The 12,878-nt window shown below is 49.7% G+C and overlaps 1 protein-coding gene across 17 annotated transcripts in view; it reads left to right on the top strand.

Moving 5' to 3' along the window:
• SFXN2 (sideroflexin 2) overlaps nucleotides 1-12,878 on the top strand; it is a 30,001-nt gene that overhangs the window by 14,732 nt on the left and 2,391 nt on the right. For 12 of the 17 annotated variants that reach the window (XM_077945385.1, XM_015148004.3, XM_015148006.3 and 9 more), the window contains 9 exons: nucleotides 370-468; nucleotides 1,263-1,338; nucleotides 1,667-1,752; nucleotides 3,571-3,631; nucleotides 4,000-4,066; nucleotides 4,708-4,757; nucleotides 5,050-5,099; nucleotides 7,243-7,290; nucleotides 9,041-10,611. In XM_077945385.1, the coding sequence (XP_077801511.1) occupies nucleotides 370-468; nucleotides 1,263-1,338; nucleotides 1,667-1,752; nucleotides 3,571-3,631; nucleotides 4,000-4,066; nucleotides 4,708-4,757; nucleotides 5,050-5,099; nucleotides 7,243-7,290; nucleotides 9,041-9,140 (637 nt within the window). In that variant the 3' untranslated portion in view covers nucleotides 9,141-10,611. Of the gene's footprint in view, nucleotides 1-369; nucleotides 469-1,262; nucleotides 1,339-1,666; nucleotides 1,753-3,570; nucleotides 3,632-3,999; nucleotides 4,067-4,707; nucleotides 4,758-5,049; nucleotides 5,100-7,242; nucleotides 7,291-9,040; nucleotides 10,612-12,283; nucleotides 12,349-12,878 lie in introns of those variants that run through there. The other 5 variants (XM_077945386.1, XM_077945387.1, XM_077945391.1 and 2 more) reach the window with 3 other exon arrangements.

Below are 12,878 nucleotides of genomic sequence, written 5' to 3' on the forward strand. Positions count from 1 at the left end.
ACGAGGTGAGGAGATCGAGACCATCCTGGCTAACACGGTGAAACCCCGTCTGTACTAAAAAAATACAAAAAACTAGCTGGGCGAGGTGGCGGGTGCCTGTAGTCCCAGCTACTTGGGAGGCTGAGGCAGGAGAATGGCGTAAACCCAGGAGGCTTGCAGTGAGTTGCACTCCAGCCTGGGCAACAGAGCGAGACTACGTCTCAAAAAAAAAATAAATAAATAAATAATAAATAAAAAATAGATAAATAAATAAAAACCTAGTATGAGAACAGTGTGGGGACCTGCAGATCACGTGCTTTGACTGGCGTGCCCTCAGGACTCCCTGCCATCTGACTTCTCTCTGCCTCTCCTGGCCTTCCTCACTGGTAGGACGATGCCGGCGGTGATCTTCTGGCAGTGGGTGAACCAGTCCTTCAATGCCTTAGTCAACTACACCAACAGGAATGCGGCTTCCCCCATATCAGTCAGGTAGGAGACCTGAGCCCCAGGCTGTCCTCGTGCCTCCCACGAACAGCTTTTCTAAAGAGTTCTGGGCTGGCAGTCCTTCCTGGGCAGCGCCTGCACTGAGCAGGTGACCAAGTTACCGTTTCCCAGGGTTTGGAAGTATTTTCTCAAGCTGAGTAGGAGTGGATCTTCTTCCTAGACCAATTCCAAATGTGTTTATTCATTCATTCTCTAAATATTTCTTCTTGAGTGTGTATTATGTGCTGGGGATGTGCATGGTTCTACATTCTGGGATACATTGTTAAGACATGTGGTTGGGCCAGGCACGGTGGTTCACACCTGTAATCCCAGCACTTTGGGAGGCCGAGGCAGGCGGATTGCCTAAGATCAGTCTCAAAACAAACAAACAAACAAAAAACACCCAGAAAACCAGGGCTGCAAGGCAGAGAACAGCAGAGCTGTGTCTGTGTAGTTAGGCCACTTAGAGCAATCCCTTCTGTGGAGACGACATTTCAACTGTGTCCTGAAGGTTGAGGGTTGAACGACCCAAGAGCCCAGGGAGCCCCTCGCCGCATAGGGAGCAGCCATGTGCAGAGGCTCTGAGGCAGGAAGGAACTTGGTGTGTTCACAGTACTGAAAGAAGGCCAAAGGGGCTGGGGCTCTGTGAGCGAGGGGGAGAGGGTCACAGATAAGGCTAGGGACAGATCCTGTGCGGTTTTCAGGCATGAAGCCTCACCAGCCGACTTTCTCCCTCAAGCCCGTGGTTTGGCCCTCAGCTGGCAGGCGCCCCACTCCCAAGCATCTCTCTCCTCCCCCAGGCAGATGACCCTTTCCTACTTCACAGCCACAACCACTGCTGTGGCCACGGCTGTGGGCATGAACATGTTGACAAAGGTATGGTCTGGGGCTGCTGCAGCATGGTGGCCACGCGGGGGCAGCAGAGTCCTAGGGAAAACAGCCTTCCCCCAGGGACAGTTCCCCAGGCTGGGTAAGCTGGGAATGGCCAGAGCCCTGCTAGCCAAGTGATGAGAAATACACCAGGGCTGTCCCCAGGTTGGTTCTTCTTGAGCCTTTGAGGGAGTTTGGGGTTCCCAGAGTGGGTGTCTGGATGTGTGGCAGTAGCAAGGCCTAATTTTCTTTTTTGTATTCTAGTCGTTCAGCCCCCTCCCCTCCCATCTTCCAGCGCATCTCAACAACTCCTACTATTCCCTTCCTCCAACAGAAAGCGCCGCCCTTGGTGGGCCGCTGGGTGCCCTTTGCCGCTGTGGCTGCGGCTAACTGTGTCAATATCCCCATGATGCGACAGCAGTGAGTATAGGCCCCCTTTTCTCCCTACAAACCACAAGATTAGCAGAAAAGGGGCAAGAAACCAAAGCAGTGGGTGGCTTCTGGGGACTGCGGTGGGCATGGGGAGGGCTGCTGGCCTGAGCCTCTGAAGGGCCCTGGGATTGGCTGCTCCCCTGGTGATGGCCCCGGGAGTGGTGGGTGACCGGGTTAGGCTGTGTGTTGAGTCCCGTGGGAGTCCTCTCCTGGGTGATGTGGGATGGGAAAGACAGGGTGGACCTGTGGAGTTTTACACTGGATTATGTCCTTTTGGACCTGTGTTAAAATTGTGAACTCCTCCTACTTCCCAAGCCCTGGGGATGGCATACAGAATGAAAAGTATCAGGCTGAGGTGTCTAAAGATAGCACAGAACCCACAAGCTTTGAAAGAAGCCAGAGGAGTAGACAGAAATTTTCCAGGCACCCAACTCTAAACTTCTCAGGAGAAAAGGTAAAGGAGAAACTTACTAAGTCTCACAGTTCTTATTTCTTGACTAGAGAAATCTCTGTTATGAGGTTTTAATGATGTAATTATATAAAACACTCAAAATAGCACCTGGAACATAACAGACGTTATATAAGTGTTCACTGTTATTTCTACCATTGTCATCATTATCAATATCTACAAGCCACATTTTCTTGGGACTACCAACAAATGGAAAATGTTCACACTAGCCTTTGTAGAAGGAGCGCTACCAGAATAGTTGTGCACACATGCTGCTCTGCTCATCTTTCCTTCCCCATCCAGTGAACGTTTCCTAACAGGAGAATGAGTCCCTGCCACCTACCGGGGCTTGGGTTGAGTGCTGTCAAGAACTGGCCTGAGAAGAATAGCTGGGGTGAGCTGGGTGCGGTGGCTCATGCCTATAATCCCAGCACTTTGGGAGGCTGAGGTGGGAGGATCACCTGAGGCCAGGAGTTTGAGACCAACCTGGCCAACATGGCAAAACCCCATCTCTACTAAAAATACAAAAATTAGGGCCGGGCACAGTAGCTCTCGCCTGTAATCCCAGCACTTTGGGAGGCCGAGGTGGGCGGATCATGAGGTCAGGAGATCAAGACCATTCTGGCTAACACAGTGAAATCCCGTCTCTACTAAAAAAACAAAAAATTAGCCAGGTGTGGTGGCGGGTGCCTGTAGTCCCAGCTACTCGGGAGGCTGAGGCAGGAGAGTGGTGTGAACTCAGGAGGCAGAGCTTGCAGTGAGCTGAGATTGTGCCACTGCACTCCAGCCTGGGCAACAGAGTGAGACTCCATCACAAAAAAAAAAAAGAAAAAAATTAGCCGGGCATGGTGGTGCACGCCTGTAATCCTAGCTACTGGGGAGGTTGAGGCAGGAGAATCACTTGAACCCAGGAGGTGGAGGTTGCAGTGAGCCAATATCACGCCACTGCACTCCAGCCTGGGTGACAGAGCACGATTGTCTCAAAAAAAAAAAAAAAAAGAATAGCTAGCGTAATCCTTACCAGGTCCTGTAAAGTGGCGCCAGGATGATCCCCATTTTGCAGATAAGCAAAACTGAGGCTTTGGGAGGGTTAAAGACTGCTCAAGGTCACACACATACGCTGCAGTTTCAGGACTCAACCCAGACAGTCCAGGCCCAGGGCCAGCGCTCTCAGCCACTGCCCTAGATCGCTCCTAAGATACTGCTCATTGGAGTGCAGAAGGAAGGTCAAAGGCCCAGGCTACAGGAGGTGGCTTCCTGGAGCTTAAGCGGCCTGGCCTTAGTCCCCTGGCATGTCACGTGGCTGGCAGGCTTCCATCACCCCTTTCCGAAGTCCAGTAACTCCTGTCTGTGTTTAGGGAGCTCATCCAGGGAATCTGCGTGAAGGACAGGAATGAAAATGAGATTGGTCATTCCCGGGTGAGTAGAGGCCTCCCTTTGGGGTGGGAGGAGGAAATTCCCTTTCATACCCTGTCCCCTCCTTAGTGGTCACGGTGGGCACCATTATAGAATTGAGAAGGCTTCTCTGACTTCATCCTCACTCCCTGTCAAATTTTCCCCATGTTTCTCTGTTCAGAACAGGCCCCTTCTGTCCTTTCTCCATCATTTCTGGTCCATAAAAACCTAGCTAGGGGGGAGGGGATGAAGTGAGGTCACTTAGCACTTGGAGGGTCCTTCTCTTCCCCTTTACCATCTCAGACTTGGCCATGATGCTGACCCAGCCCCCTGGTGCAACCCATGTACACTGGATACATCATTTCTGACAACTTACTATTTTCTGCCCTCAGAGAGCTGCGGCCATAGGCATCACCCAAGTAGTTATTTCTCGGATCACCATGTCAGCTCCTGGGATGAGTAAGATGGGGAAGCCCTTCCATCCTGGGGAACCCTGTGACGCAGGGTGGAGGTCTCAGCCACACTCAGGTTTTGGGTGGGAGGTAGGGCCTACCCTCTACAGCCGTGCTTCTCAAACTGTTTTGCTTGATTGCTGCAAGCCTAGAAGAACCATACTAATTCCTAGAACATCAGTTCATCCAAGGTTTGGGGTAGAAAGTTATTTTCATTTTATTAATACTTGTCAAGCATTTGTGTTTAATGTGTAGACAGTGTGGGGTGCTAGGGAGAGTGGTAGAGAAGATAAATTCCCTGCTTTGGTTTGCTTCCAGCAGGGGGCGTATTGCAAAATTTGTTTGCATGAGCTTACAAATGCATTTTTGAGTTTTGACAAGGAGGCTTTGGACCTAGCAGCGCATATTCTCCTGTTACCGCAAGCGTGCAGATTGAGAAGCTTGGGAAGCACTGTTGTGCCGGGACTTTGGGGAGAGAGGTTGGGGGTGGCCATGCCTGCTTACTCTTCTGTTCTGCCTCATGGTTAAGTATTTTCTGGAGCTTCTGTTGAAGGAGAGGGAATCACTTGGTTCCTAGTCTGACTTAAGAGGAAGTCCTAGGGAAAGCCTTCCAGCCCTCCCCTCAGCTTCTCCCCTGGTCTCTTCCAGTCTTGCTGCCAGTCATCATGGAAAGGCTTGAGAAACTGCACTTCATGCAGGTATGTAGGGTTTGCCTTGGCATTTTCCCTGCCCAGAGTGCCTCCAGCCACATCTGTCCCTGGGGATGCCTGACATCTCACTCAAGCCCACACCAGTCTCCACTGGCCTCTTGTTTAGACATCATGGCCAGTTTCCTGACCTGGTCTGCAGAGAACAAGGCCTTCTTTGAGGGCCAGGGGGTCCTTGCCTGTGGGTTTTTCTACCTGGCTGATCCATGGCAGAGCAGGGATGGGGTTCACCTTATGGCATAGAAGTACCATGTGGATCTGTCTTTTATCTGTTTTTATACAGAAAGTCAAGGTCCTGCACGCCCCATTGCAGGTCATGCTGTGTGGGTACTTGTAAGTATCATGTTTTGATGGTTTGGGTTCTGTGTGGCTGGAGCACTCGAGATGTGTCATCTTGTCTAGCCTGTGCTGGAGAACGTGTACTCCTTTACCTGACTTTAAAAGTGGTCAAGCTCAGAATACCTATGGTCCATCTGGAAAGCTCTTGCCCCATCTTTTGTGAGGGCTTCAGGCTGGCTAGACTTTACGCACATGTCCATGTAGGAAGTCCAGTGCTGAGGTGCCCTCCCATCTGAGGGTCTCTCCTTTGACCTTAAGTCTGGAGCAGGTTTTTTTGTTTTTTGTGTTTTTTTTGAGATGGAGTCTCACTCTGTCTCCCAGGCTGGAGTGCAATGGCACAGTCTCAGCTCGCTGCAACCTCCACGTCCCAGGTTCAAGCAATTCTCCTGCCTCAGCCTCCTGAGTAGCTGGGATTACAGGCATGCACCACCACGCCTTGCGAATTTTTGTATTTCATCATGGTGGCCAGGCTGGTCTCAAACTCCTGACCTCAAGTGATCCACCTAGCTCGGCCTCCCAAAGTGCTGGGATTATAGGCATGAGCCACTGTGCCTGGCTGTCTGGAGCAATTTTACAGAAGAGATAAGAATGAGGAGACATAGCTTTGGCTGGGACTGTCACGTGTCCCAGACTCACACAGCAGGGAAATGCTACCAGTCACGTCAATGTTCTTGGGTATCTGCCATTAACTGGAGAAGTCCTAGCATTCACCATGCATTTCAGGGCCATGGGACTAATGACAGCAATACTAACAGCTAACGTTGACTGCATATTTTCTCTGTGTCCCCACTGAACCCAATGCTTCACACCTATAATTTCACTTAATTTTCCCAACCTTAGATATCTACGTATTATTATCATCTCCTTTTACGAATCAAGAAACTGAGACTTAGAGTAAGAAACTTGCCCAAGGGTATATAGCTGGTAACTGCTGGAGCTGAGATTTGATCAACAGTCTAACATTATGCTATGCCAACTTCTGCGAATTGAGTAGTGACCATGGGCTGGGTGCTTTACATACATATCTCATTGAATCCTCACAGTAGCCCTGCAAAGTAGGCACTGCAAAGTGGGCTGCAGTAGCCCCAAAAAGTAGGTTGTCCTCCCTCTGTGCCTCTGAGGTAACTTGCCCAAGATGGCACAGCTAGTAAGTGGTAAAACTGGGATACCAACCCAGGTCTGTCAGAGTCCTGCATCCTGTAAGACCTTGCCTCCCAAACCCTGGTCCACGCCAGCATCATTGGCATCCTCTGATAACTTGTTAAAAGTAAAGACTCTGCAGCCCTTCCCCAGACCCCCTCAGTTGGGACCTGCATTTTAATAAGCCCCTGAAGTTATATGCTCAGTGAAGCTGGAGAAACTGCCTTTCACTGTGCTCTGACAGCCTAGGTGTTCAACTAATAAAGAAGCAGGTCTCAGAATCCACAGACTCACTCCTTCCCCTCCATAGTGCCCCTCCCCCTCCTGGTCGCTCCTCCCACTACAAGTCAATCTTCCCCCTCTAAGTTGCTCCTCTCGCTCCTCATCACTCCTCCCCTCCATGTCCTTCCTCCGTCTCCATGTTGCTTCACCCCATCCAGTCCAAGTCGTTCTTCCCACTCCAAGTAATTCCTTCCCTCCAAGTTGCTCCTCCCCCTCCAAGTCGCTCCTCACCCTCCAAGTCATTCCTCCCTCTCCAAGTCACTCCTCACTCTCCATCCTGTTCCTCCAAGTTGCTCCTCTCCCTCCATGTTGCTCCTCCCCCTCCATGTCCCTCCTCTCCCTCCATGTCCCTCCTCTCCCTTCATGCGGCTCCTCCCCTCCTTGTCGCTTCTCCCCCTCCATGCCAGCAGTGCCTGGGCTCCTTTGGCCCACCGCTCACAGTCCCTGTTTACTTCATTGTCTTCTTCCTCTGCCTGAACAATGCAGTAAAGGGTGGGAATGAGTGATGGGGGTTGGGAGGGTACTGGTTTCATCCCCCTGCCAGAATGAGTATCCTCGCACTGCGGGAACAGGAGAAGGGTTGGAGGGAAAGAATATGGGGCCAGCTGGGAAGGCAGGCCAGGTGCCTGGGCATTGCTCCCTTCCCTTCGGGATAGGGGATGGGCGGGCCTGTGGGGAGATGTCCCCTGATGCTTTGGTTTCTCCTTTCTTGCAGCCTCATCTTCATGGTGCCAGTGGCGTGTGGGCTCTTCCCACAGAAATGGTATCTGCTGTTCATTCCTTACTTGGTTTAACTGACCGCCCTGCCAGTGTGCTCCCTAATCTGCCTGCTGTTCAGAAGGAGACAGGGAAGGGGCAGGAAGGGCAGCACCTGTCTGAGGACAGGTGTCCATCAGCCTAAAGGCTGGGCCTCTTAACCCTGGTGAATTTTGGTAAACCAAAACAGATCTGCGAGGGGCGGGAGAAGCCAGGGGCAGGAATAAGGTTGCTCCCTCCCAGTGGAGCAAGGACTGCCTTGGAGAGAAGGTGGGAGAGCAACAGGAGACTTTCTCTCCCTGCCGGCTGGGTTATTAGGAAGCTCTCCTCTGGCTGGATCTGGTTTTTCACTTTTTTTTTTTTTTTTTTTTTGAGATGGAGTTTCACTCTTATTGTCCAGGCTGGAGTGCAGTGACACTATCTTGGCTCACTACAGCCTCTGCCTCCCGGTTCAAGCGATTCTCCTGCCTCAGCCTCCGGAGTAGCTGGGATTACAGGTGCCTGCCACCATGCCTAGCTCATTTTCTTTTTTTTTTTTTTTTTTTTTTTTTTTGAGATGGAGTCTTACTCTGTCGCCAGGCTGGAGTGCAGTGGTGTGATCCTGGCTCACTGCAACCTCTGACTCCCTGAACGATTCTCCTGCCTCAGCCTCACGAGTAGCTGGGATTACAGGCATGCGCCACCACGCCCAGCTAATTTTTGTATTTTTAGTAGAAACAGGGTTTCACTATGTTGGCCAGGATGGTCTCAATCTCCTCACCTTGTGATCCGCCCGCCTCCGTCTCCCAAAGTGCTGGCATTATGTGTGTGCGCCACCACACCTGGCTTCGTTTTGTATTTTTAGTAGAGACGGGGTTTCACCATGTTGGCCATGGTTGGTCTTGAAATCCTGACCTCAGGTGATCCACCCGCCTCAGCCTCCGAAAGTGCTGGGATTACAGGCATGAGCCACCGTTCCCCGCTGGTCTTTAACACTGAATAAGGGGGCCAGTCGTGGCGGCTCACGCCTATAATCCCAGCACTTTGGGAGGCCGAGTTGGGTGGATTTCGAGACCAGCGTGACCAACATGGAGAAACCCCATTTCTACCAAAAATACCAAATTAGCCGGGCGTGGTGGTGCATGCCTGTAATCCCAGCTTCTTGGGAGGTTGAGGCAGGAGAATTGCTTGAACCTGAGAAGTGGAGGTTGCAGTGAGCCAAGATTGCGCCACTGCACTCCAGCCTGGGCAACAAGAGCGAAACTCTATCTCAATAAATAAATAAATAAAGGGACAAGCAGAGGACTGAAAACCAAAACCCCTCTATTTCCTTTGTGTGTCCAAGAAGGAGGAAGCAGGGAGAATGGATGATGGAAAAGGGAAGGGATACATCAGACTGTGGGGCGGTGGGTGACTGGCCCCAGGAGACAAGCGTAGCTTGAATATATACCCAGACGATTCCAGTCTCCGCTTCCTGGTATTCTAGTTCAATACTAGTTCCATGGTCATCTGCTAGACATCTCTTGTGTCCCAAGCACTGTGTTTGTAATCTTGTGGAGAAGATGGAAGTTGAAACGAAGAACCATAGCCCAAGGAGGATGAAGTCAGGCCTGAGTAATGGTAAAGCAACATTGTGGTATACAAAGGCCAATAATAATCCTAGTTGGAAAAATCAGGAGGGCTTCTTGGAGGTGATATTTGAGTTGGGCTTCATCTGAGGGTAACTTACTGCTTGTCCCCGGTGGCATGCTCATAATCCCCTTCTGCTCTCTTTTCAGTGAATTGCCCGTTTCCTATCTGGAACCAGAGCTCCAAGACACCATCAAGGCCAAGTATGGAGAACTTGAGCCTTATGTCTACTTCAATAAGGGTCTCTAAATGCCCCACCTCAGCAAGGACCAGTCTATTCCCATATTCACCAGCTCCTTCTTAGCTACATGCACACTTGTGTCCTCCTTCCTCTTTGCCAACAAGGCCCGAAAGCCAGGAGAGATTGGGGGGTGGGACAATGAATGCCTCATGCCTACACCCTAGTACTGGTTGATTGGACCTCAGGGGAAAAAAGTGAAAAAGGGTAGCAAAGGCCAATGTCTTCTAGCTGCTTCCTCCTTAACCCCTGTCCCCTGGAAACCAGAAGCTGAGGCCCTCTCAGGGAGGAGACACCAAGCAAATCATTTGGAAAAGTTAGGAAACCTTTAGGATTCTGGTTCCAGCCAGGATTGAGGAAAAGACCTTGGATCAAAAGGAAGCTTCTATATCTCTTTCTTCTTCACTTCTCTCCCGAGCAATGGAACCTTTTAATCATGTAATTCTAGCCGAACTCAGGAAAAAGAAGGGGGAAAGGACTCTGTCCCCTTGGGGCTCATCTCCACCCTTCCCCATCCTCCTCCTCGTTGGCCCCTGGTCAGACAGCTTTTTTTTTTTTTTTCCCCAAGATGGAGTCTTGCTCTGTCGTCCAGGATGGAGTATAGTGGCACGATCTCAGCTCACTGCAACCTCTGCCTCCTGGGTTCAAGCAATTTTCCTGCCTCAGCCTCTCAAGTAGCTGGGATTACAGGGCACCCGCCACCACGCCCGGCTAATTTTTGTATTTTAGTAGAGATGGGGTTTCACCATGTTGGCCAGGCTGGTCTCGAACTCCTGACCTCAGGTGATCTGCCCGCCTCAGCCTCCCAAAGTGCTGGGATTACAGGCATGAGCCACTGCACCCAGCCCGTACAGCTTTTTTGGGAATGCTGCTAACCTTGAAATGATCAGACACCTAGGAGTTATTAGTGCTAAAAAGGGGACCGTGCAAGGCAGCAGAGTTACATGGTTCTTCAAATCATGTCTGAATCTATTCTTGGAATCTTCTGTATAATAAGGGAAGTTCTCTTTCCCCACTGCCACATATGTCTGTTTTAAAAGATAAGTCCACTAACTGTGTGTAAAAATGATATATGTAGGCATTAACCATACACTTTAATGGGTATAATTTTCTGCCTGCTTCCGTTCCTCAGCCCAGTAGGTTAAACAGCAAAGAAAGACTGGTGTGTACTGAATAGGAAAGGGAAGTTTTATTTGGAACCTTCTGAGAGGAAATCAACCAGGACCAAAAAGCCTTAAAGGACACAGAGCAAAGCACAGCCACTTCCCTTCCCCAGCTTGGCTGCCCTAGGTGATTTCTCAAGCTCCTTGGGGGACTGTTGTTTCTCATCTGGAATCAATGTGTGTATGAGTTTTGTCTGGTAGGATTGCTCTCTCCGTCCAAACAATATCACTGTGAACTGAATAAATTTGTTGAAAGAGCACATAGGCACACACACACACAAACTGTAAACTAAGTTAATAAAGCCTGAATGGAAAGCTGGATCTGGCCTTACTTTGGCCTTGGCATGTTAGAGGGTATCACAACTATTATATAAAGGGAACTCGTCTGATGCCTGGAAGCTGTTGTTTATTTCCCTTATTAAAGGGGAAATCCACCTGTCTCCACAGGAAGCTCCAGAGATCTCCCAGAATGGGAACTGTGTTGCCCTAGAGCAAGAGTTGGCAAGCCATGGCCCAAGGGGCCAAATCCACCTGCCACCTGTTTTTCTGCAACTGGGAGCTAAGCAGATTTTTACATTTTTAAAGAGTTGTAAAAAGGAACAACAGGAATGACAGAGACCCTTCCTACATGGCGTGCAAAGCCTAAAATATTTACTGTCTGATCCTTGACACAAAAAGTTTCCCCTGCCCTGGAGCAGTGGTTCTTAAGCACATGCATCAGCCAGGTGCGGCGGCTCACGCCTATAATGCCCACACTTTGGGAGGCCGAGGCAGGCGGATCACCTGAGGTCAGGAGTTCAAGACCAGCCTGACCAACATGGTGAAACCCCATCTCTACTAAAAATACAAAAAATTGGCCTGGCGTGGTGGTGCACACCTGTAATCCCAGCTACTTGGGGCTGAGACTGGAGAATCACTTGAACCCGGGAGGCGGAAGTCGCGGTGAGCCGAGATTGCGCCGCTGCACTCCAACCTGGGCGACAGAGTGAGACTCCTTCCCGAGAAAAGAAAACACGTATCAGAATCAGCTCGCAGACTTGTTAAAGCACAGATTGCAGGGTCCGTTGCAGATTCCTAATTCTGTCACTCTGGGTTGGAGCCTGAGAATGCGCATTTCTGGTCATCGCCGGGTGATGCTGAATCTGTTGGTCTCGGCACCATACGTGGAGGAGCACTGCTCTAAGCGGAAAGGGCCTCCTCCCCGAGGCCAAGGAATTGACTGCAGCTTGACACATACCATAAACTTAGTCCTTCTAAAGTATACAATTCAGTGGTTTTTAATGTAGTCACAAAGTTGTACAACCATCACCACTATGTAATTCCAGAATTATTTTGAGACAGGATCTCACTCTGTTACCTGGGTTGGAGTGCAGTAGTGCAATCACTACTCACTGCAGCCTCAACATCCTGGTCTCAGGTGATCCTCCTGCCTCAGCCTCTGGGGTAGCTGGGACTACAGGCTAATTTGATTTTTTTGATGGGATCTCACTGTGTTGCCAGGCTGGTCTTGAACTCATGGCCTCAAGCGATCCTCCCACCTCAGCCTTCCAAAGTGTTGGAATTATACACATGAACCACTGCATCTGGCCTCAGAACATTTTTCTTAGCCCCAAAAGAAACCCCACACCCATTAGCAGTCACTCCACATTCTCCCTACCTGCCAGCACCTCACAATTCACTTCCTGTCTTTAGAGATTTGCATATTCTGAACATTTCATATAAGTGGAGTAATGCAATATGTGGCCCTCTGTGTCTGGCTTCTTAGGATAATGTTTTCAAGGTTCATCCATGTTGTAGCGTATGCAATTTGATTTTAGCTGGTATCTGAACAGAAAAGTCTGTCTTTGAGCTAGCTTCCTTAGGACAGGAGACCTGACTTTATTTCCAAAAGCAAATAGGAAAAGAGAAACATTATCAGAGCCAGTCGAGCTTGGAAACAACTCCTGACTGATGTTCTTTCAGAACCTACAATGTTTCCCATTCCTTCTCAGCTCCTCAAGCCTCTTGGATTTCCTGTTCTTTTACAGACAACTGCTCTTTTGGAAATGTCTAGAAGGTATGTGGTGGCTATAATGTTCAGGGACATTCTAAAAAGTGGTCACTCAAATTGCATCTCAGTCTCATTTTGTAACATCTCTCTTCTTTGAGTTGGCTGCTGTGGGATGTTGAACAAGAGGCAGTTAAGGTTACTAAAAGGCCTTGGTGTGGGAAGTGCTAATCCAGACTGTCCTATCCAATAGCTCAGCTTGAGCTTTCAGGTAAAAGCAGAAAAGGAAGTTGCGGCAAAATCCTTGGTGTTTGCCAAATTGAATTGGGATTTCTTATTTATTGAGAGAAAAAGGGTATCACTCTCTTGCCTAGGCTGGAGTGCAGTGGCATGATCATGACTCACTGCTGCCTCAACCTCCTGAGTAGCTTCTTTTTCCTGAGTTCGGCTTGAATTGCATGGGTAAAAGGTTCCATTGCTCAGGAGAGAAGGAGGAAATGAAGAAGAGGTATAGAAGCTTCCTTTTGATTTAAGATCTTTTCCTCAATCCTGGCTAGAACCAGAATCCTAAAGGTTTCCTGACTACCATGCCCAGCTAA

This window comes from Macaca mulatta, chromosome 9, assembly GCF_049350105.2.
Source record: "Macaca mulatta isolate MMU2019108-1 chromosome 9, T2T-MMU8v2.0, whole genome shotgun sequence".
NCBI lineage: Eukaryota > Metazoa > Chordata > Mammalia > Primates > Cercopithecidae > Macaca > Macaca mulatta.